The sequence below is a fragment of the Rhea pennata genome, chromosome 2 (assembly GCF_028389875.1).
Source record: "Rhea pennata isolate bPtePen1 chromosome 2, bPtePen1.pri, whole genome shotgun sequence".
In the NCBI taxonomy this organism is placed as follows: Eukaryota; Metazoa; Chordata; class Aves; order Rheiformes; family Rheidae; genus Rhea; species Rhea pennata.
Window position 1 is genome coordinate 11,827,204 of NC_084664.1, and position 25,888 is coordinate 11,853,091.

The 25,888-nt window shown below is 38.5% G+C and overlaps 1 protein-coding gene across 8 annotated transcripts in view; it reads right to left on the reverse strand.

The window, feature by feature from the left end:
- The window catches only part of DIP2C (disco interacting protein 2 homolog C), a 318,346-nt gene that overhangs the window by 44,337 nt on the left and 248,121 nt on the right, over positions 1-25,888 (reverse strand). For all 8 annotated transcript variants that reach the window (XM_062568858.1, XM_062568857.1, XM_062568855.1 and 5 more), the window contains 10 exons: positions 24,723-24,931; positions 23,775-23,889; positions 18,114-18,315; positions 15,805-15,914; positions 14,953-15,033; positions 11,067-11,190; positions 9,845-9,966; positions 6,896-7,007; positions 6,666-6,775; positions 3,840-3,970 (listed from right to left, as the gene is read on the reverse strand). In XM_062568858.1, coding sequence (XP_062424842.1) covers positions 3,840-3,970; positions 6,666-6,775; positions 6,896-7,007; positions 9,845-9,966; positions 11,067-11,190; positions 14,953-15,033; positions 15,805-15,914; positions 18,114-18,315; positions 23,775-23,889; positions 24,723-24,931 — 1,316 coding nt within the window. The remainder of the gene's footprint in view (positions 1-3,839; positions 3,971-6,665; positions 6,776-6,895; positions 7,008-9,844; positions 9,967-11,066; positions 11,191-14,952; positions 15,034-15,804; positions 15,915-18,113; positions 18,316-23,774; positions 23,890-24,722; positions 24,932-25,888) is intronic.

Consider the following 25,888-nt stretch of genomic DNA (forward strand, 5'->3'; position numbering starts at 1 on the left):
CCTGCTCCAATAACGCACTTTGCAAAAGACACAAGAGAGATGGCTGTGTTCACATCCTTCATTTTCCATCTCAGAATCATTCTTTTTTGAGCTGGAAATTTGGCATTCTTTATGCAGTCCAGCCTTTAATTTGCTGTGAATGGGCTAGAAATTGGGTAAATGTTCATGCCTGACAGACAGCTTCAAGCTACACTAGAAAACTTAACAGTAATTAAATGATTTATAGCACACTACGGAACAGCAATTCTCACACTGATGCTGTAATTCCTTGCTTACTTCTTCCCCATTTCCATCTGTTTGCTTCACACGAAACCCTACAGCCTCTCACTGCAGAAGCCACCCAGCAGCACTGCACGAGCTTGGCACTGCAAAGTAGAAGGTGCAGGAACCGGAAAGAAGAAAGCTGCTCTCACTGCACCTTACCTGGAAAGCTTTCCTAGCATAATTTGATAGGAATCACCGTATTTACTGATGTGGCCATGCAAACTGGAAAATCCAGTTCCTCCAGTCCACTTTGAGTTTTACAGGCTTGTACTATTACAATCTTTGTTTCTAAGAATTACTAGTATATTGAGTAGCTTCTTTAAAATACTTAATGTACTCAATTTTAATTTCAGCACAGAGAATTCTATCCCCCAGCAGTAAAAGGTGAATTACAATACGGACTACCTTACCTAGGCTAAAGTAGAGGGAAAATTCTTTTTGTATTTGCTTGCTCAGCAGCTATCAATTAAATAAATCCTCACTAATATAAGTGTAGGATGCTCTATTCTACCTCACAGGGATGAGCATTAAGACAGGGAGAGACAATTTAATTTCAGGAATCAAACAACGAGATTTAGTACTGATTCTTCTACATTGGAGAATGTTTGCAATTTTTTTTTCTTTTAAAAAACAGAACACATTTTAAAATGCAATGCAAATTAGAATACAATGATCACCTTCTCAGAATGCAAAAATGACAAAAGAGAGAAATAACATGTCCTTTTATTGAGTCATTAGTAAAAAAAAAAATGTTAAAAATTCGGAAGTTTTGGATTCATGACCCCACGTTGGGCTGCTGCCTCTGCCACCACACCCAGGATGTGCTGTTCTATGACAAATGTTCCAAGGAAACCCTGCTGGAGCATGCAGCCAGTTCAGAGGAAACTCATCCCTTTTTTTCTTTTTTCTTTTTTTTTTTTTAACATGTATTGCTCTGCTTTGCAAGGTTTCTTTTCTTTATTATTTTATACCCTCTAGGACATAAAATAATAAATTCAAAAAAAAAACAAACTTTGCAAAACTATGCAATCTGTTCCAGACTTACCAAGGGGCTGGCTCCATGCTCCAGCAGGCTTCCCTAAGCAGCTTTGAGCTCACAGAATGCTGCATTCTGGGGCATCACAGTGGAGCAGGCCAGCGCAATGTTTAAGCACCTACAACAGGGATAAAAGGTTAGTTTTTTTTTCCTTGTTCAGTCTAGGCCTCCTTTAATCTAGTTAATAAAGGACATCATTGTAGAAAAAGAACTTTTTGTAAGACTTCCTCATTTGTCATTTTAACAGCACACTGTGCAAGAGATTGCTTCCTTTTCCTTCTGTATTCCTAAAGTGAAGAATTCCTATTTAACCCTCAAAATCCAATAGCTGATCAGTAATTTAAGATCTAGCTTTATTTCCATAAGTCATTAATTTAGCATTGATTTAGGTAGTGGGAGTGATGACACGAAATTGTAACTTGACAGTAAATCCCTCTGAGGTAGAACCTGGGCTGTAAAATGTTGAGAAGTATTTTGGTATTCTAAACTACAAAGAGTAAAATGCAAAGCTACAAAGTTTTAAATTACAAAGAGCAAGCGTCTAGTAACTTCACAATGTGTTTTATGCTATTAAAGAACATATCAAATAACATTCACTCTAACGTAGCAATGAAATGGAAACTAAGTTTGTAAGTGGAATTAATGAACCTACATCTGATGTCAGCTTCCTTTAAATGACAGTCGCTATTCAAGTAGGCTGCAATTTCTCTGGTTTTACTGGAACAGAAAACCAGTGGCAAAACAGAGATTGACACGATGGCTCACAAGATTACAGTGTGCCTGTCCTGATCTCAGTTCTTTCAACTCTTTTTTTTTTCTTTCTCTTCTTTGAAAATGATATCAAATTTTCTATTCCTTCTATGAGTTCCAGAGGAGCAGAGACCTTAATTGCTTGCTTTCTCCCAAGGTTTGCTACATTATTCCAGTCACACATGATCTTTTCTTGTAAAAGGATGACCACCAGCAGCACTGAGAAGGACCTAAGGACAACACTTCCTTACTTATTGTAAATATGGTTCCAGAACAAACACAAGTTTCGGTATTCAGGAGAATTGTGGGTACCACAAAATTCTTGGTTTCTGGGCAAGTCAACATTTTATCTGCATTCTACTGACCCATAATGATGTTGCATCCAAGCTATCACTTGGATGCTCCAGGTCCCTCATTTTCCCATACAGAAATAAGCTCCTCAGCTGAACTCTCCCATCCTGCTTTAATAGTCTTCTCCTGGGGTTCAGTTGCCAAATGCACCATGATAGATTTAACTTAGTCAATGAATCTTGCAACACAGCAGAACTAAGACCTAACAGTGCCAAAACTAGGACATATTGCAACACGTTCTACTACAGGAGAAATATTCAGCTGACCTAAAAGTATCACTATTTTAAAAGCTTAACTAAAATAGAGACCCTTGAAATTTGTGAAGCATCTTCTGAGTTTTCTGTAGACCTGATATTTTTATTTTGTGTAAGACATTGAAATATTGCAATTTTTCAAAACACAGTAGTCTCTAATCACTGTGTAAAATTGGAAATAGTATTAGTTTAAATCAATAAATATTGATCAAGAACAAATATGGTAATACTGCTAATTTCTGTGCCATTTTACATTTAATAACATATGTTTTAAACAGTAAGGGCAATAAAAAAGGCCAAAAGGCTTTTAAGTAAATAATACTTCCTGAGAATACATTGTTAAAGTTGTTGTTAAATAAAGCTTTCATTGGGGAATTAGTAAAGTGATAAAAAGTTTATCCAGAGTTATATAATTTTTATAGCCCTGGGTTATCTTAATTTCAGCAACTAACTAATAATTAGCATACTGCTAATACCAAAGAGCTTTCAATGGAGTAAGCAAAACTTTTGGATTATTGGAACTCTAATATGTCTTAGTAAAATATGCTTGCTTACTTTTCCCATAGCTCTTCCCCTTTGCATCAACTTAGCAACATTAAAAAAAAAAAAAAAAAAAGTATCAATGAATCTGCTTTCAGTGCTGAACTGTCACTTCCCTGGCGTTACAGAGACTGACAGAACTGCTGTATTTCTAAGCCTCCTACTAATAAAAAATGGCTGAGATACACATTTCACTGTATTTTTTTCTGGTAGCTTTGCTACTGCCATTCAAGTATCTTTCTGTAACAAAACACAATTTCATGTCTCTCCAAAAATCATATCCACATGTCCCACTAGTAAGAAGTCCCCAATGCCCACACGTGGTTTCAGATTAGAGCACGAACAAGAAGAAAGCACCTTCTTAAGGTGCTTAAGGCTCCAGGCTATCGCCTCCGTCCGAGGAGAGGCGGCAGCGCCGGCGAGGAGGCAGCCGAGCAGCGGCAGGTCAGCGCCCGGCCCCGCGACGCGCGGCGCTCGGCCGTGCCCGCTCGGACAGAGCGCATCCCCGTGCAGCTTCGGGCCGTTCCAGGGCCTGTGTTAGTCCCAGAGGCATCCCCCGCTCTTCCCACCTTTTCATCGCTCACGTCATCCTGGTTTTGCTTTACACCACACCGTATTTTAAAAAAGTTGAGGAGAAACCTCACCTGCAGAGGCACCAGAGGACAAACCCGAGTCCGCAGTAAGGGTCCAAACAGATAGCAACTTCTCGGGAGGGATAAAGCTCACACTGCAGCTTAATAGAACGACAAAAGGCACTAGTGGCTGCGTGAGACATCTGAAAGACAACGGCAAAGTAATTAAAATGATCGACGAGGCTGCTTGGACGGCTCGTTCCCAAACTGCGCCAGGTTCTTAATCAGTTACTGGATAAAGAAAACAAATAAATATTGGCTCTGTGCCGTGTGTAAGCACGCGTGTAATTTATACCTAGGAAAACATGGTTTTCCTTCAAGAGGTCATTCAAATAAGCATGAAAGGAAAGGGCGTGAATGTTTGAAGTGAGTTAGGCAGAGCTTTGCGAGTGGTTCGCACGTGTGCTCCAAGCTGCACGCAAAGCTAACGACAGCGAGCTGAACTCGCGGGAAGAACAAAGGAACGAGGAATCGGACGTAACGTGAGGAGTTTTGTTATCATCAGTGACGTACTTCCAACGTCTTTATGCCAGCCAGCTCCTAACTGGGACACAGGTTTTTAAAATCTTGATATAGAAACTCTCAGAGACAAAATCAGCAGAAAGAAGAAACAAACAAACAAAAAGATCAAACAGAAAATCTTCAGATTTTTTTCTAGTTGCTTTAACTTTTGCTGCTGACAGCATCTGAACTCAGCTGTGAGCATGTTTCCCACAGACCCAGCTGGCTTAGAAGTTCTGACTAGAGCGGGAACAGAATTACCCCTTCTAATCTTTGTCCCTTCTGCTGATAACAAGAAGGACGTTTGTGTTAGAAAAACAGCTTGGGCAAGATTTAGCTCACCTGCCCTCTGATCTCTGCCACTTCCTGAGCGAGTTGCCTTACATGCCGTTATAGTCAGTGAAGGGAAATGGGCACCTGGAAGGTGCAGTTTATCCAATCCTAAGGTAAAGCAGCAGATTAAAACTCCCAAAGTGACTTTTCCTATACTGAATCTGAGCGCCATAATTGACTCTGGACACGTTCCAAGTGCTGTCCAAAGATCAGCCCAAACCAGGTGTCTACACGGTGAAAATCTGCAGTTTGAAGTGATTAATTCCACCCTCACTGAAACAAGACCAGCCACCTTTTCACACAAGATGAAACTGAACTCTTCAGGACAAAAGCCAGTGTTAACCCTGTGAGTTTTTACACCATATAGGGTCCAAGTCAGTGAAAAGTTGAGAGTAAACATAAGAAGGTGAAGTTTACTATTTCCAATACAGCAACAAAATATTTATCAACTTTTTAGAATCCACAGAAGTATGTTTATCCATTTTTTAATTTATCACCATTCCATTATCATATGCCTTAAGGTTTCCAATAATCCTTTTATAATTAATTAATCACTAGTGATGATCTAGCAGATGCTCCATATTTGCATAAACCTGCTGAGTCAGTGACCTAAAAGCTCTGTGACCCAGATACCTGAAGATAATTAAGAGCTCCACAAGAGATTTATCTGGATTTAACTTTAACAATCATTAAGCAAATGTTCCTTACCTTGCCCTGGCTTTGACTATCTTTGAAGCTTCCAAATACTGATTTGGCATATTTTGTAGTCATTTCTGCAAGTCTGAGAAGGTAGGATTCTGATTTGACTAAATATGGATAACTGCATCTAAAACAGTAATTTCAGGCTTGCTTCAGAGGCGATGAAGGCATATACGACACCCATCCTGTCCCAAAGCAGATGTTTCAAATAGGTCAGGTGAATCATACCCTAAAAGACTCTGTTTCTCTCTGTTGATTATGGAGGAGCCTAGTGACCAATCCACGTTTGTAGACTTTGCAAAGATCTAAAGTTGGGTGAAATGAATCTTCCAGGAGCGTCTGATGTGTAACCATCAGCCAGCTCAGCCACTTAAACATCAGTCAATCCTGGGCAGGTCACTTCCACCACTCTTGTGCTTCAGATTCTCCACCTGAAAACTTGGGATGGTGATGCTTTCTTTGTTTGCAAAGTATGCTGACTGCTTCTGAAATTAGATGGGTAGTGCCAGAGAGTATGAAGATTTTAGTACAAGCTACGAGTGTGATACTTCAGCAAAAACTGCTCAAGTAATTGCAATTCTTGGACATACAGTAGATAGGAGTAAGGCAGTAACACGTAAGAATAAGAAGGTGATTGTACCTCTGCCTGCAGGTTAATGAAAACAAAACTGGAGTAATACATATGCTAGCAGCTAGAAAAAAAACAGCTTCAAAATATTACAGCTGAAGGGTTGGAGAAAACAGCAGAATAGAGATTTAAAGAGCTCAAGATGCCAATGTTTATCATTCAAATCCATAAACGATTTTTTTCCTGTTTTCTCTAGTATTGTACCAGGTGAATATACCAGAAATGTCTGCGGTCCCCTTAACCACACGAAGGAGGGAATATTGAAATCTAATGGCCAGCAGCTGAAGGAACGAAGAATGAGCAAGTAGCCTGACCAGCACTACAACAAGCAGAAAGAAGATGACCGAGTCTCACTTCCTGGAACTCCGGAAAAAATAGACGCTTCTGTTGAAGAATGCTTTAGGCAGACAAGTTATTGGGCTGTATGTAGGGTTATTGGCACTAAACTTACTATTCTGAGAAGGGAGAAAGGGACTAAACTCACTACACACAGTACAATGGTCAGTGTAGAAGAGAATGTTAATTGAATTTAATGTTAATTGAATCAAATAATGACTGCAAGGGAGGAAGCCGTTCATTTTCTATTACCATAATCAATAAAAAAAAATCACAAAAAAAGAGCAATCTGCCAACCAGGAGCAATGGCAAGAATGCCTGCTTTAACACAGAGTGCCTACCTTTACCCCTGCTAGCATTCCAGTTGTGGAGACACTGAAGTCAAGGTAAGCAAGTGTTTCAGGGTTCGAAGGTTTGTAGATCTGTGCAGGCCGCTTCTTTGGCAAATCGTCTAGTGAAAATAAAGAAAGAAAATGCATTTATCTCATGCCAATGACAGCTACATCACTGAATACTTGACAAGTACAATGACAAGAAATGACACAGCAGCCCCCCTTGCCTTAATACCCACCTGTATCTAGTACTGGAGGCCACGTTCTGACATCCACTGCTGCTGCCGCCTCTCGTGACCGCAGCAATTTACATATTAATTGTGTAGTCATTAAGCAGGCAGAGCGACTCACCTAGGAATTTAACAAAGAAATAATAACACAATAGGATACTGATTAATTCTCCTATGAAAATGAGCAAAACCATGATTTATTCTCTGCCAGAACAGGACATAGCTTTCTTAGTCTTGTTTTTTCTGATCAGGAAGTAAAAGGATGCACAAAAAATGAAGCTCACAAAGCAGACAAAGTCGTATAACTTTTACAAATTGAATGGAAACTGCACTTCGAGCAGACTGTTGCAATGAAACGAACAGTACCTTAATATGGAGGATATGACTTTTCCAACACATTACATCGCTTATCAACCTAGGATGTCAATACATTAGACCATGACCAGAACATTTTCTATATGATGGTAATATATCCTGGTTTATAAACACTATTTTAACATAAACCAAAACCTAACTTGACACTTATGTGAGCAATTTTACTATCTTAAGTCAATTTTATATATTAGCCTTGTATTTCCAGCCCCTGTGCATGTGATAAAGCACTGGGAACTCTTCTTTGTCTGTTGGCATAATTAGCTTTAGAACAGTAATTCTGAAAATGACACTAAGAAATGGAATGGCAAATTTACCGCAGCTACCATCTGCCCTGAATTTTAGATGGTATGTGCTGAAGGAATTCTCATTTGAGATTATCTATTAAAAAAAATCATAAATAAAGCAGCAACCATAAAAATATTTGTTACTAATTATGAAAATTACCTCAATACATTTAAGCAAACATTCAGACAAACATAAATATGAACATTTCATCACTGAAGATAGTGCAGAAGAAAAATTGAAAAGGAAGCATATTCTTCCCTTTTCCAAAGTTTGAGAATCTGTGTACAGAAATACTGTTAAGAATATTTTTTTATTTTAAGGAAGTGGAGACATTTCATTACACACTGAATTCTCAAGGTTTAGCAACCTAAGGAAATCAGGAACCATATATGCACTACATTTTACCACTTCAGCAGTATTTTAACTCTATTGACAGTAACCTCAGGAGGGGCAACTTTATAGATCAGCTTTATACAGCAAATGAGGAAATTAGAAGCATGTGAGCACTGACTCAAGTTTTCTGTACTTCTTATACCTCCATGATCTCCCTGTATGGACACTCCAAATATCTCAGGCTAAAAGTGAAGAAAGCTGAAACCAAAGTTCACTGCAGCATCCTTTACTCCAATCTTGCCACTGTTATGATAAGGCAAAATAATTCTTAAGTAGTTAATCTTAATCGATGTAAATCTTGATCTTGGCCACAGCAGAGACACAAAATGAAGGGGATTTCAAGGGTTGCTAGCCCTCAGAGAAATTCTGGTATTTGGAAAACCAGGAGGCTCGGGAAAAAAATACAGGACTTCCAGGCCAGGAGAATAGCAGGTAGTGCGTAAACAGCAGGGAAGGTGGGAAGGAGAAAGACTGGGGCTGAACTACAGGTTAGCAACTGCTCCAGATGGGACAATAATTATGTCCTGTCATCCTGCTTATGTTTTCCATCATATCAAATTATACTTTGGTCTGTGCTAAATTAGTCCCCTTACAAACACAGAATGAAACTCAGTAATGTTCAGTTATATTTTACTACTACCAATTCATCATCAAAATACAATTATATGGGCCAAATTTTGCTCCTGGAAGCAATTCTTACTGACTTCAAAAGGTGGTGTCTTGATATACAGGATGTCAGAGCAGGCTTTGACCCCATCACACCAGAATGTTGAAAGTATTTCATTGGCAATGAAGGAACAGCTTCAATATTTTAATTTCTACAAGGTCATCCTTCTCCAAAATGAAAGAAAATGCTTGGGTGAATCAGAGCTGAGAGGCTTTTAAGTCAAACTGGCATTACTGTGGCTGGTAATTTTCAATATTTTATTTAAAGTCAGCCTACTGAAGAGAATGATTACAAGGCGGCTTAGACCTGTGCAAGGATTTTTCAGACATGAACAAACCAAATCTATTTTGGCTATTAGACCTCAAAGAAAAAAATAAGACATTTTATATCACTTTTATAGTTTTTAAATACTGAAGTTTAAAGTTAGCAAGCAAATATTTAATAACAAGAACCCTGAAGATAACAGGCCAACTTCTGTTACTTCTACTGATACTTTATGGCATCTGATGCTATGAAGAAAGCCATAGATTTTAATTATACCTAGCTCTTACAACTTTAAATTATTAACATTCACTTAAAATGTCAAAATTAACCTTTGCTTAAACTTCTCTTATTTCAGAGACTCAGAATTCTATTTAATAGATTAGAAACTATCTGATATAAGTGATTATCTCTTTGCAATCATATTATTTCCCTCACTAACATCCTCCAGTGCAGTTATTTATGTGTAATAGAGACTAAGCATGATTAGGTACAGTCAAAATACATAATAAGGTATTAAATGGAAACATCTGAATGTCTGAATGAAACAAACCAACCAACCAACATCTTCACAAGAGAACTCTGAAATTGCTTCAAAATGCAAAACAGTTAAATGTACAAAGCTGAGCACAAATCACCATCTGGTCAAGCTAACCCTTCCGTGGTGCTTTTTCTCAGTGGTCAGTGTAGCGCTGCCAGGTGAGGAATCCTACCTGTCTTGGCACCTAGCTCAAAACAAGAAAGCATTTCCAAAATAGTTCCTGAAAGAAGCAGCACAACTGCTGTACAACGTAACAGTGAAAGTTGGAAGGTTTTTGCTGTCAAGTAGTGTTGACTCTGCAATATAGTAAAGTCTTGGGTCTTTGGAACAAATATGAGTCTTTGACCTACAGGACCTATTTAAGCTACAGTTGCTAAAGACTACACTAGTTCGCAGCCCATTAAATCTGCTTGTGCACTTCCAGACCTCTGCTTACCTCCACTATCATCTTTACTGTAGGCAACGTTGTAGCTATGTTCTGGGGATGTGGAGGTCGAACTGTTATTGGCACACAGCCTGCATACAGGCAACCATAAAATGCAGCAATCAGGTCTATTCCTGCATGAAGAACAAAACAAAAATCTTCCCTGAAAATCAGTCCCTTTAATCACATACATCTATGTCAGCATATATATTATTTGGAACCAAATTCAGAAGGTTAAATGAGAGACTAAGCCCTTTAAAAGACTTCTTTTTCAGCCCCTTGCCAGTATTTTTTCAGCTTCACTGATTCCTTTCAATTGTACTGTTCTCCTGAGCATGAAATACCAAAGGCGAAACACACAGATGGAACCACATATCATCACTTAGGAGAACTGTCCACTTGTATGATCCCAAAGTTACTTGTTAAAAAGACAGATTTCTACAGATTACTTATATTCCTAAATTTAAATTTCTATGTGGAAGTTTAAAAGAAGAGTGATCCCCCAGCAAAAGCGAGAGTAGCATTCTGCCAGTTCCTGTGAATCGTATGGGGAACATCTAGATGTTTCACTTAATATTTTCTTTCTCATGTCATTCTTAACCTCAGATACCTGAAATTTTCAATAAAAAATAGAGCCACGATTTCACATCCCCATTTCTAACATAAAATTGTCATTTTACATAAATATTGACTGTAACTGCCAGATTGTGCACAGCATACTTCAGATCCTGTAAGGAAGCTGAAGTGACAACAGCATCAAGATTATATAACTTCTGCTGTTTCATAGTTCCTTGACTCTGTACATAGGCTATCGTAAGATAACATTTTGGGCTGCTTTGTTTTTTTCAGTGGAAAAGGATCTGGAGTACTGGCAGGTTATTGCTCCTTGAATAAAATTATTTCTAGCAAATTAAAAGAAAAGTAGAGTAAATTAGTGCTTAAATTCTTAAATTTGAATGCTTATAAGGAAGATATTCTAAAAGCATAGGTTAATCTTAATCTGAACCCAAAGAAATAATATCCATGCATGTACACATTCATGAAGAGAATTCCTTTAAATATGTTTCACTAAATTCAAAACAATGTACATGAGGCAAATAGATCACATTTTGCCAATTATTACTTGCTCTCTTGGGTTACAGGTAGGTAATACCACCAGTGCAGCACCAGTCTGAAGGTTCTCAGATCACAAACCCTGGGGAGCATCTAGGTACCAAACACAGCAGCTCTTTACCTGGTGGGTAAACCAAAGCCACATGGTCTCCATCTTGTAAATGCCCCCTTTCCATCAACATGACAGCGATCTTCTCAGCTCGTTTATGTAGCTGGACACATGTTAGTGAGTTGGCTATCGTTCCCTGCACAGGGAAGTAAGAGAAATGTCACAGAAGAAGACAATATAGTGTGGTGAACTCTATTTTCCTTCCTCAGCTTATAAGTAACTTCTGGATGAGGTGTTGCTGTTTTATAAAGCCACAATATGTCAAACAACTTAACTAAGGAAACCTTCAGCCTTGTATCAAATTGGAAGAAAAGATGAACCTTACTGAGCATAGGAACATGCTCCATTCCTCTCTCTATGCCTTCCAACCTCAACAGTGTTTTTTTGTCTTAAGCAAAGGATTGACAGCAGTATATTATTAGTATCAAAGCCAGGTAACAGCTCCTGCTTTTCCCCTGCTACACTCACAGCATTCCTGCCACAGCCCAGAAAGTGAGTTTACAGTCTTCTGCAGCAATCTGAAGAAGATGTGGAGAGCAATCCTGCAAATTGCACTTCATTGTCTGTACACTGGAATGAGGCCAAAAAGCACAGCAGAAATACTTCAAAAGACGAGAGTCAAAAGACACAGGAGAAAACAATACATTGTGACAGGGGAAAAAAATCAGCCTGGAACTTAAGCTGGGCACATGCATATAGATGCCACAGAATAGAGAAGCTTTTGTTGAACTTGTGCAACTCTGGTCAGCATGGAAAATAAAGGGAAAGTCACAACAGGTTACAGAGTTTGACCTTTTGAAGCAGCCCAACTAGCACTAACCCAAAATTACCATACAGTGGTTTAAACTGGATGAGTGTATGGTTCTTGCATTCCCTAAAAATATATATATGTGCGCACACAAATATACAAATCTATATATCTCTATCACAAAATTCGCTACAACAGCTGACACCACAGAAGAGAAGGCTAAAAGTGAATGCGCAGAAAAGATAGCTCCCGAGCTGATCCGGCCAGGTCTGGGCTGAGTAAAGAGACAGGGCAGGACAGGGAAGGCTTGCACTTCTCTTGCCTCTGTGTATTTGCTCTCTAGAGAAAGAGGATTTCACCCTCCAATGCTGTTATAACACACCTGGCACTAATCACAAATTCTAAATTCACTTAAAAATGGACAAACTAAAGAAATTGAGAAAAAATCTATTAGGAAAACATTTATGTTTAAGGTTTCCATGGGGCTACAAAATGAGTAATAAGCAATGCATCAGAAAGATAACTTACAAAAGCTTACTATCACTGTTCTTATCTAGGGAGAAAGTTTTAAAGAAATATTCCTCACACTCTCTTTAGTACGTGTTAACGTACTAAACTTACTAGTACTAAACTAAACGTACTAACGTCTTACTAAACGTACTAACGTCTCTTAGTACGTGTTAACGTACTAAGAAATAATAAGCACTCGGCTTGATGGTTGATTTCTATTCACCATGAATATCTCATGCACCACCATAGTATTTATTGATCACAAGCTTCAGAGAGGGCAGAGCTGTTTGATAAAGATCTAGCACTGAAGAGATGACACAGCATGTTATTATGCACCTCTTGGCATTTACAAACTTAATACCTCAATCCCTGTCAACACAGAGGATAACCAAACTGAAAACAAAGAGCAAAGGGCTCAGCGCTCCTCTTTAACATCTTCAGCTACCACACTTGTTGAAATGTGCTACAAAGGATTTTGAATCGGTCTTCCTAAGTAAGAAAGCTTCTTCTAAAGATGCATGCAACCATATGGATTCTGGACTACAGGGAGCTTCCATCTGGCCAGTTGTGAATGTGGCCAAAGTGAATGCAGATCTGGGTGTCCATCTCACTGTAGACTGTCAGCAGGATCATGCTTACAATCCTATTTTGTCCTTTGAAGAAGGACATTGCCTGCTTTCACAGTCGTGGGGAGAAATGACCCTTTATTTCTCCATATATACCAGAATTCCAGGCCCCATCACTAGAGAAAGGAAACTGCTGCAAATCATGTAGGCCTGTGCCAACCAACGGCCTGCATTTAAGCCTTACAGATAGATATTATTTATGTGAAGTGCAGGGCAGGAGAACTGTGCTGTAGCTCAAGAGTAACTGGCAAGTGCCAGACAACTTTCCCCCTTTGCCTCTTTCACACGAAGTGCTCCACAGCCTAGAGGTGCTGTAGTCCTTCATCAAACACACTGGAAACAATGCACCGTGTTGATTTTTGAAATCTTTCAAAAACTTGGGTTTCAGAAGAATAGTAATCTCCATGGATTTCTATCAGTCACTATTTGCAAGCATTCTGGATGCTTTAGAACAAAGTGTACAGTAAAATGTGCAGCAAAGAGGAAAAGGGAACAGCTATAGACAAGAACTAAAATTCAACATGGATTATAAAATTTGCCAATGTTAAAACTCACCAACCTGTCACTGCCTTCCATAAAACATCAAATCTCCAAAAACAAATTTCATACAATGAGATACTCCACACTAAGAGTATTAAAGGAGTGGAGAAACTGAGTTTCCAAATTCAACTATTCTTCCTTTGTAAGGAACCATAAATTATTCTGTTAATCCTCATTCTCTGCCTTGTGTCTTCCCTCCCACTGCTGGCACCCTTCTGCCAGCATGGGAAGTCTGGCATTATTTAAAGCTCAACAGTAACAGCCTGTGTGGAGGAGATGGGACTGCACATATTGCTGTCTCTTGCTCAAAGTGTCTTTGCCCCCCATTTACAGAAGAGAACAGTGCACTCTTCTAACGGTGTAATACTGCATACATAAGCAGCATAGCTTCTCAAGCTTTCTGCTTGCCACAAATAACCAAATTACTAATTCATTATTATCCATAAAGTTGCAAGTGTTCACTTAATGCTAACTACTAATGTGAATTAAAAAAAAAAACATTAAATGAATCATTGGTAGCCCAAAACTGTACTTTGCTATCAGTAGTAGAATAAGCTCTGGGGAAGTATATCCTGTCAATACAGTACATGGTAATTTAACAGAGGTTCACAAATGACTGGAAGTTTATGAACCTAAGTTTAGGTTCCAGGTGGCACAGGGGAACAGCACTATTTGGAGCCGCTGCCTTCCTCAATCCCCTCATGCACCAGAAGTGCTTCCCAGTATTGGCAGATGTGTCAAGACGTATTGCAGTGAGCTGGTTTGAAATCAGACTTCCCTGCTCTACAGCGCTCTACATAGAAGCAGTTTGGGAATTACTGGTTACCAATCATCCACTCCTAATAAACTCAAATTGTGTACCACGTGCCATGCATAAATTCATTTTTGACAAGTAGGGAAATGTTGTGCAAGGTTGCCACCTCATATCTCTACATAGAGAGACCTATCTGTGGTCCTATCTGTATAGGACCGTGCTGGATTCTGGACATACCTCTTCTTCTATTTATCTCATTTCCCCAGTTCTCACACCTTTTCCCATATGGCCCAGTCTCAAAGCCAACACTCCTTGTTATATTTAAGGAAAATGTTTTGATTTTGCCAAGACTGTGCTTTTCAAATCAGAAATCAGGATGGTGAGCAGTATTAAATACTACTACTTTTTCAGAATGAATAGGGTTGAAATAGAACTGCGTTCTCAGCCCACCCACAACTTGCATATGGTGGAAAAAAAAAAGAAGAAATGTATCAGGTGGGATGTCTGATACAAAAACAATCTGTATTTTGACAACTGTCAACGATTATTCTCTTTTCCTCTCTGTCTAAGTGAGTGTGAGATATAATAGGTGAGTATTAATGGGGAAGGAAACAGAAAGGTTCAGCCACTTTTAGCCATCGCACAAGCAGGTGTAGTTCAAATATCAGGGGGCAGTTTTCCATACAGTAACTTGTCAAAGTAATTGCCTGAGTACCTTACCCTGCAGTTAAGTAGAGTGTAAAGCACATGGTCAGGAGTGGTCTGAGCTCTCCACTGTAAAACTTCCGAGAGGAAGAGGAACTAAAATAAAGCAGAGTGATAGTCAAAACACTAAACAACTTTTTGCCTTTAGAAAACAGAAAACCATTTATTTTTGCTAGTTTAGATATGTCTTTCTTATTTATAGTCTACATTTTATATTGATATCAAGAAACAGTAAACATGAATTCTCTTGGCATCACACATACTTATAGCCATGTGCTCTTGCACAGGCCTCTCTGGAAGCTGAACTACTGCTGGGATTATGATATATTATCACCTATACTTTCAAAGCAATAAACCAGTTCTTACTAATCATTCTGAATCTAAGCAAAATTTTCATCCTTTACCTTCCTCTATTCTTCTTAACATAAATTCATATTGATAATGACTAAGAACTGATTAATTTCTTAGATAAGCCCACCAAAAAGCTGAATTGCAACTTAATTTCAGAGAATCAAAATAACAGAAAATAAGATCAGGACATACATGCAAACAGAATTTGCTGGACTCGACTTGAACTAGTAAGATAAAAAACAGTAGAAGGTGACTTCTGATGGAAGCCCAATTAACACTCTCACCATGCTTCTTCTGTTGTCCCAAGTACACTTTAAAATAATCCATACACACAAAACATATGGAATCCCCTCTCATGGTTATTTCACATTTCTCTGTAAAGTGAGTCCTGAAATAAGTTAGTCTGAATGAACAGATGTAATCAACAAATTATGGGATAATACTATGCCCTATGTATTGCTGAATTACTGATGCTAATTAGCTTCATATAAGACATATCAGAGAAGCTTAAGTTACCTTTCTGGCTTGATCGTTATCTTCTATTTGCCCCAGGTCTCTACCACTGGCCTGTGCAATTCTTTTTCCAGAGACCAAGTTCCCCACCATCACAGAGGCAGGGCCAATTTCTAGAATAAATCAGAAATGTGCTGAATACAAGAAAAATCCTTTGCTTATGGACGAAAATTCTTTTTATTTCTTTTGTATTAAATGAAATTTTCTTCATTGCTATTCATAACACAACACCTTAAGAACATCTCAAACAAAAGAAATATAAAACCTCTGAAATACAGTACATTTCCAGAGAGACCTATTGCTGGAGAAATGTATTGTGGATACCTATTTTGGTTGATGGACTAGTGGCAGCTGGAAGATACACAGGCACGCATTCATCCCGTCTAAATTAGGTCCTTAACTGAGAAGCCCAATTAGCATGGGATCTCTATAGTCAGAGACACATCTGTTTGTCTTAATACAAGAAATCTTAGGAAAAATCATCTCCTAACTTAGGCATGTCCATTCAGTGCCTAAAATTAGATGAGATGTAGCCAGGCTTCGGGGCCAATGTTCCTATTTCTCTCTTCTGCTCCCAGGGCTAAGCTGCAACCATGTAAGCAATTCTCTAAATGCTATAGACATGAAGTGACAAGGATTAGGAAGGCAGATGGTGCATATGATAAAATACATGCAAACCTCATAGCACAATGCAGAGACTGAAGAAAGAGAGTTTAACTTTGGAAGAAAGGAAGGTGTCAGTACTGACACTTCTCTATGAGTTGGATTTCACTGACGTTTTGTTGGCTGCTATAACTGTAAAATACCTGTTTCTCAGATGTCATTTACGCTCATGTTAACATTTGTTTTCTGCCTCAACAGAGTGGATTACTGCTCAAGGCAAGTGACATAAAGCTTTACTTTTAGTCCAGTATGTCCAAATGCTGGATACTACATATGTGGCGTATGTCTCAAAACTTGAAACACCTACGTACCGGATAATGTACAATGAACAGTGTCTACCAACAATTCTGCTTTAAAGAAATGATCGCAATATGCTCTGGCTCTGGTCACAACTATGCAAAATGGAAGAATGTGCTACCATCAGTTTGATTTCTGTCTTTATGGCATTCCTTTTACCATTTATAGTAATATATAATGTATATACCACATCTAAATATCTCCACTGCACTGACCCTACTCTGTTTTTTTATGCAGCAACATAGACCTAACAAAATGAGCATTGCAGTTAACCAGATTCATTACTTTCAGATTCTTGTTAAGTTAGTGGAATTTACTGTTAGCCTATGACATTCCCAGTATTTGCAAATTAAAATCACTTTTGATTTCTGAATCATTTGTCCAAATACTGTAATCAAAGAAACAAGTTGGCTATTTTTGCAAACATGCACTGAATTCAATGGCAGATAATGCTCATATCTGAGATCTAGACAGTGAAAAGACTTCATATTCTAAGCAGTTTTTCAAGGTGGAAAGTAACCGGCAATTAGGCTAATGTAGCTGAATTCAAGTTTTAAGCCTGAGGCCCAGATCCAAAAATCCTTCAGATTATGCAGGTACAAACATCTGCAATCAGTTTCAAAGTCAAGAATTTGCTAAACAAGTTCTAGTTAATCTAGTTGAAGTCACCAGACACAGGACAGGACCACAGCAGGCTAAAACATCCTTCTCAGTCTCTGCGTCCAGTGCCTCGCTGTACCATTTCATACACTACTCTTCATATTATGCTGTAGGACTGCTGAAGAACCATCTTAAAAATAGTTAGGGTGTTGCCCTCAACTATGTTCCTCAAGGATAATTCACAACCTCCCTCCTCTAGTGAAAACCTTTATCCTAATTCTTATTTTTGATTTATTCATAGCTGGTTTTTAACTATTTGTTCCTCATCCAACCTGTTGTTTTGTGTCAACAGTTCTCTTCCTCTCTACTTCTATTTTACAAACTCAGCCTTCAAATAAGCCAAGATTTTCACTTTCTCTGCTCCAGTCTAAGCTCATCCTCTTTGAACATGACCAGGAATTTACAAAGAACTCCAGGTATGGTCTCAGCGGTGCCTTCTACAGTGATTAAAATATCTTCATCTTTACAGAACTTGAGAGATGTTTCGAGCATTTTTCTCCGTATTCTTTGTGACGGTACTTCTTTCAGCTTCCCCCAAAACAAATGATATACTTAAATGACCTAGAATATTCAGCAAGATCAGCCGATCAGGCAGGACTCCCACCAGCATTAACAGTTACTTGTTTTTACTCTGTACAGTATCATGAACATACAGTATTAAGTCACGGCTCCCTTGCATTCACTCATCTTACCTGGCTGCTTTTGTCTTGGTTTCGGCAAGTTTGTGACACACGTGTGGGGACACATCAGCACGTTGCAGGGATGCAGCGATCCTTCCAAGAAAAGCTGTTTGGTTTCTGACAGGTGGATTCCTCCCAGGGGAGTCTTGGGCAGAGTGTTTGCTGGTACTAGTGCTAAGCAGTAAACTCCCACTTGATGAATACTGTCAATAGCCTAAAAAAAGCAGGAAACTGATTTCAATGAACAGCTAATTTTTCATCATTATAATAAACACTTCTTGTTCTGAACTATGGCATAAAAAAGTCCTAATACTTAACTGACAGCACAAAGATTTGTACCAGGTACTCAAAGTACTTCAGCAATGCCAGGGATAAGGAGATGTTTTTCCGTGGGAACAGGTGGATGGAAATATAATACAGATGTCTTACAATCATTTCAGAAGCTATAAAACAATCAAAAACCTAGTGATAAATACACACAAACCTATTAAGAAATGCTACATAGGCATTCCTTAGGCACACACTAGCAGTAGGTATCCTGGAGATTTATTAATAAGATGCACTGGCAATTCATGTAGTGAAACTGATTTTAACCTGTGCACTTCTCAGAATTAAAATCCAAAGGAATTCCATCAACTTAACATCCAGTCCATCTTCAAGAGCAAAGAAAAACCTTAAATGCTACATATTCATCACTGTACCCTTACCCATTTATGTAGCTTATCACTTTTTAAAAAATTTTCTAAAAATTATTTTAAAAACGTGTTCCTCTCCTTGATTACTACGTAATCAAAAAAAATTCCTCGGGCAGAAATGGGAATTAATACAATATAAGGAAAGACTATGAATCTATTCCACTTGAAAAAAAGCTGTTGAATGAAAACCTGAAAAATAAACACCTTTTAATCATATAGTAACCATATTCATTGTGTGACCAACTGCATCACTTTCAAAAAGATATCTGTAAGAAAATTGAGGTTCACTATCTTTGTAACTCATTTAGTAAACCACGAATATACACATATTTAGATTTTAATTCCATATATATTTTTACTGAATCTTTTCCTTATATTGGTAAAAAAAAATTCCACAAGTGAGCTAAGAAAAGAAAGCAACTTCAGATACCCAAGCAGACAGAAAAACAAATTACAGACAGCATCTGTAATGAGAAGTTAAATGTTGAAAAATGTAATTTATTTAATTTGTATTTGAATTTTTGATAGTGAGAAAAGCGTGCACACACACATCTGTTGTTGAAAAGATATGATCTATAGTCTTAGACAGATCAATAATAATTTATAGTAATTAACTCAAGGGTAAACCAGTAAATTACTGATTATTTCAACAGAGATTCTAAATAATCGTTTGCTTTTGGCTTCTGTTTGTTTCATTTTTATTTATTTCATCGTAAAATTTGGTAAGACAAAACAGTAAAACAGTTACTCATTTTACAAATATTGCAGTTTTAGTAGTGGGAGAACTCAGGGTAGTAGTGGAAAACCTCACTGCTGGTCTATATGCACCTTGCATATGAAAGATTAAAATCTTGGGAATAGTTAGGTATATAGGAGAGCCAACAAACACTATCTCACATTGCTGGCAGAGATACAGCAGAGACATCATAATCTCATAATCATAACGTTCTTTGTAGGTTCTGAAAAGCAGTCGTAAATTCTGGGATTCTCATCTGACACTGTTTTTAAGAAAAACTATTATAGGTCAAGTAATCATTCTTTCTTATTCAAATACATGACAGTGTGGCTCCTAGACTTGGTGAACGGAAAGTAGCATCCAGTTCTGCTGGGATGAGGGGTATTATATGATCCCCCAAGACTTGAACACTTTCTACTTCAATAGCTACTTCTGTAGCACAGTGTCTGATAAAATGTTGTAGGTCATTCAAAATTGTCACTTTTCAGATTTTGGAATTCAGCACATTTCTGAAGCAGGTGAATGATCTTATTTTACAAGCATGAGCACTGGTGAAATGAGCCTTAAAGTTCTGAGCTGAAGGGTACCAGTCAACTTGTGACACAGCTGGTATCACGCCTTTTGATGACACGGCTTGGTTTTTGAAATGACTCTGTCCAGACAGAAGTAAAAAGTGAAACTGAAATCTTTATTCTTCTGTTTCATCGAGAAGACTAATTAGAAATACCAGACGTGCTGTGTTGTCCAAGCTAAGAAAACATTCCATTCTGACAAAATTCTCCAGGCAGGCACTCTTCTGTTCTGCAATAGATCTCCCCGCTTTTTCAAGCTCTGTCCAGTCCAGCCAGTGTGCTGGCACTGGTAAAACCAGCACGCAGTCTGCCAGGTACAGCAGCTGCAACTCCGACTGAAGGGTCAGATCAGCTTACAGAAGCCTGGACTGTGAATGAATAGCTAGGATTGCTCTGACCAAACTTCTGCAGAACCTGGGACCTTTACTCACAATGCCACCGGAATATCTTCCTCCTCCACTACTTGCACGAAACCTTCTTCCCCACTGCTCTCTCCCAACCATGCCTCTGCTAACACCTCCAGACACAGCCTAATACAGCAATTTTATCTTGCTTCAGCCCTTTGCTGAGGAGGAAGAAGGGCTGGGGATAGTCAGAACAAGTGCAAGCTGCCATAAAGAAGTCCTGCAAATAGTAGCAGCTCAGTTGTAAGGAGGAGGAGCACAGGCACAGCTGAAGCAGGCAGCGTAGAACAGAGTTGGCAGAGGGCAACACATGGAGGGTGTTACAGAAGTCTCATGGCTACCATGAGAAATGAAGAGCAATTTGATAGAGTCTGATATCACAGATGCTAAGAATTGTGATAAAAGTGTGATACTGTTATGTTACTCTTCACTAGCAGATGATTCAGTTACACTCAGTTACCACTTCCTAACATCTGTCATTAAAATCCTGATTGAGAAGGAGGCACAATGCATCCAGCATGTTCCTGGCTTCCGTTCTTAGATCTCAGCTGAAGCAGAACCAGAAACTTCTTGCTCACACAGTGACACGTGCTGAGTGGCAGACTTCACACACTGATGCTGAAAGCAGTCACACATGTGTGTACTTTGATATATGGCCCATCATTCTCAGACATTTGTGTGGCTTGCTCATATTCAGAATAACCAGGCTTTTCTTCTGGTAGGAGCACCCTGACACAGAACTCGCAGTGTTTAGTATTGAATTCTACTGTCTATGATGAAATAAGACACAATTTGTGTAAAAGTCAGAAAAACGCTCAGCTGAGAAAACAGAAGTGCAAGTCCAGAATTTCTACCTTTTCTTTAGGGGCTCTTTCCTTGAAAAAAATCACCAAAGCACGGGCAATTCAAACGCCCTTCATTCTAAAATAGGCTGCCCTTGTTTCAAAGGCTTTCTGTGTGATGGACAACCTAAAGATTTTAGCTTTTCTTGATAACAATTTAGATCCACTGTGAACTTGAGATGTCTCTAGCTCTATGAAAAGTAGACATCTTTTAAACCAAGAGAACAGACAAATCTGTCTTGAGATAGAAGAAAGCTTATTTGTTCAGTTTATTCAAGCACACACTAGACAAACATTTCCTTTCTTATTTAGTACAAAGAAATAATGAGTAAAAACATCACTGAATTGTGTAAGATCTTTTTTTTTTTTGGCTCTTGGGTAAAGCAAAAAATATGTCTGTAATATATTCACCCAAAAAGAGTCCTTGAAGAGAGACAGAAAGGGAAGTAAGCAAGGGAAACAGAAGCAGCAAGTGCCCAGCTGTAGAGGTGAAACCATTTCCCAAGGTAGCAACAGGCAGACTTTTGCTGTTACCTGTTGCTTTTGAGCAAGAAATGGTTTAGTTACAGAGATGGAAGAGACAGAAAATGACCACTCTTCAAAGTATCTAATATTTTTTGTGAACATTATAGTTGAAAATCCTTTGAACAAGGTCATGACATTTGCTTTAGCTTGGACTTCAGTGTATAAGAAGATCCGCACTTTATCATCAGTGGCTTGAAGACCATGGTTCCTCAGCACCACTTCACCTGGTTTCTGGCCAACTTGTTCACAAATCCACCAAGATGGGTTTCTTCTTCATAGTGTATGCCTCGTATGATCCACCAGACAGTTGGAATTGTGATACAGCAGATTCCCTTGCAGTATGTGTCCCCTCTGCAGATATTTTCACTGTAGATGATTACATCTGAGCTAACTGATCACTTCAGTTCAGTGGAGTGAAATAAGCATTTTTAGGATATATTTCATCCAGTGTGTTTAGCCATCAACATGGGGCACTGTAAACACCTAATTCTCTCCCACTGATTAAAAAGAAATCTAGAGAACCAGCTCGAACGTGCATATCTACTTCTGATGACATCAGCACCATACCAGTGCCAGTAACTATTTAATAGACTTCTGTAGCTTTTGGCAGTAAGATCACACAATATATTTATTCGTTACTCTTTGAAGTAATGAATGAGTATATTATTGTAACCACATCCTACTCTGTTCACTTGCTATTTCTTAATTCATCCTTGTTTTCTTAAGAAAACATTTTCTTAAGAAAGCATTTCGTTAAGAAAAGGATCATCCTCTTCCAAATGAGAAAATGGCATCTGTCAAGTACCTCAGAATTTGTTAAGCAGAAGCTGAAATTAAGATAGTGAATACAGCTGGCATCCAAAAAAGTCAAATTTGGGGAATGAATGTGTTAGATGTGTTTCATGGACCATATATGCTCACACAGCTACTAGGGGCTATCAACTTAAGTACACTGAAAACTCCTTAGGAGAATTTACCCACTCTGATTTTTAAAAGCCACATACCAGTTTCAAGATACCTTTATTCAGAGGAGTGCACTTTTTATTGATTGAAACATAAAGTTTCAGAGACTTCCCTTGTTTAAAATGCTTAGTATTAAAGATCATTGTATGTGACAATGTTCTCTGAGTTCAAACTGAGGAATTGGCATCGTATGAACGTCATAAGGTGATGAGAAAATCCTCTTGGTTTAAAGCTTTGGTTTCTTGCTTTCAGAAGGGAGCAAAGAGAGTAATGTCACATTCATGAAGATGATCTCAGGCCAAAATGAACAATTATTTACCATACACTGCAGTTGGTGTTCTCTGGGATATTCGCTGGGACTTCATGCTTCAGAATGGCATTTTGTGATTTCCTTCTAAGACTTCTTTTAATATCTGAAGCTGTATCTAGGCTCCATGAGTAAACCTGGTCTCTATGCACAGGCATTCGTGAAAAGCTTTCTGATGTAGAAGCTCAGTAAATGGCTCAGCATTACTTGCTGGCATAGTCAGAACAAAGATGCAAGACTGCTGAAAATCCTAACTGTGGTCTAGTAACAGAAAATTCACTAGTGCTGGCTGTGCTGATTTCTTTTTCCAGAAGTTTAGAAATTTAAGAAAATTAGTGAATTGGCTGCTCACTGCCATAAGCAGTGAGAGGGGACTGGAGGAGCAACTGCAACCATCCTGCTCTTCATGCTCCTATGTGGGAAGAAAGGAGGTAGAAGGGATATGTGTAGCCTGGATAAGAACCATCACTCAGAACGCCACGTGCTCATTAGGTTTAAGTGCATCCGAAGGTGGAATTACAAATACTCAAAGACAAATGTCAGGTTATTGTAGCGGACTGAAAGATCAACAAAAAGAATAGAAGGCAGGAAGAAATATCTTCCGAATGTATACAAAGAGCATTCATTACCTGGAGAACTCTACTCATCCATTGAAAACTGTCTTCCTCTGTGGAATCAGGCCTTTGCTCAGCAACAATAACTATCCTTTCATCATGCAGCACACTCACTGAAAACACTGCTATTCTATAGGAGAGAAGGAGAGATCAGTATTTAGTGCCAGCATAGATTAAAAAAAAAAAAATCTTCTAAGTTAACCCTCCATAACTATGATTTGTTATTTACTACTCAGATGGTTGGTGTTTCAGTTAGTATTTTTTAGAGAAAAAATGTAACATGAACAATTTTGCCTAACTTTAAGAGGAGCAATAGGGTGCCTTGTTCTAGAATCACATGAAAAATCTCATGGCAGAGCTGGAGATGTGAACCTTCTCAGGTTAAAGAGAAAAGCACTAAATCTTGGTCACCCTAAGCTTGTTGTTAAGCTTTTGTCATACTTTATAAAACAATCAAAGCAAGCATCTTCTTCCACCACCTAAAAGAAAGCAATTGCAGCATCATTTTGTGAGAGATCTGCTGTGATCAGGTGTGAGTGCATCTTACTGCATTAGCCTATTCATATTTTAGATGCCTCCTGTTCAGTTCCAGCATCTCAGGAGGGCCACACAGGGGAATAGTTGTCATGTTCAGGAACTGTAGTGTTAAGTATATTGGACATGTTCAAGTCAGACAGGAAGGATCCTGTTGAGCTAACACCTTCAGAATTAATTAACTGTTGAACTGGAAGTTTTTAAAATCACAACTTTGGATCTTGGTTCCTAAAGTCTATCTCAGCAGTGTCTGCTGTCTCCTGGTTCTAGCCAGACAAACATCACTGTAAGAAAACTGCAAACAAATGTCATACTATTGCTATTTTACTGTAGATTAGGCACTGGCTTCTGAAAGCACTTTAGGTCACTCACACTAAGTCTAAGCAAAACAATAATTTCTGTTTGACAGGAGAAAAGAAAGGACCAGACCTCCCCCTGTAGACAAATTTCATTGGTTCCACTGCCAGCGCTGTTGCTACAATATCATCAGCATTGTGTCTTCTTCCACTGACGACCATCAAACCATCCATTTTGCCGATAACAAAGACAAGTCCACCTGGCCCTATAAAGCCTAGTAACCCAGTCCTTATAAAAGGATATTCAGTGATAGGGCCACCAGAACTGGTCATAGGAAATACCTGTAAGACAAAAGAAAACTTAGGTGTTCAATTCCATACACAGGTATGACAGTGCTGAATATTTCAAGTATGTTCCCTCAGCTGGCTCTTATAAAGTGAAATAAATAGGTCTGTGGTGACGCTCTTTCTTCTTCACTGACTACAAAGGGAGTATCAGGGAATTCCTAGATGCGAGTGGTAATTTTCAGAAATCTGAAGTTAAGCAAGTTGCATCCCACTCTGTTTACCATACACATTTTCCCTAACCACGGCTTTGTAAATCATTTATGATGTTAAAAAATAACAAACAATATTAAATAAAGAAAAGGCTTTGCAGAGCTAAAATAACCTGAGGTCCTATGTAGATGGAACCTCACAGATAAAATTAAGTATTACTATATAGGTTCTCTCAGTACCTCCTGCTCATTTCCAGCATACTACAGAAAGACAAACAGGCAAGAAGTAACACTCTTTTAATGTATTGTATGCTAGTGACTCTTAGAGCTGACCACATTTTTATTCAAGGTCAATACTGCCCTTAAAATACCTGTGTTAATGCCTTATGTTGCCTGTCTAAAAGTGAAAATACAATCCTATATAGAGACTCTTTAAAAGAGGCAGTTTGAACAGCAGGCGTGTACATGACTTCCACAGGATGGAGTTCCACCCAGGACAATTTATTCTGCTTTTCTCATCCTAACTACCATGGCTTTATCCTTTTAGTGTATGAGCTACTTTGAATTGCATTCTGATATAGTCACACTTTCCTACAGTCTCTTCCTTAAACTGAAATAGTCGAAATGGCAGTTATTTAAGTGGGAGACCATGAAAATTGTGTCCTTCAAGGCTTGTCTGAAAAGAAAGGTCAAATTCTACCCTCAGATGCACATGGATGACTATTACCAGACAGATTTAATGCTTCTACATCTTCAGCCATAATTCAGCTCAGGAACAGAAAACTCTGACTCACTATTGCTT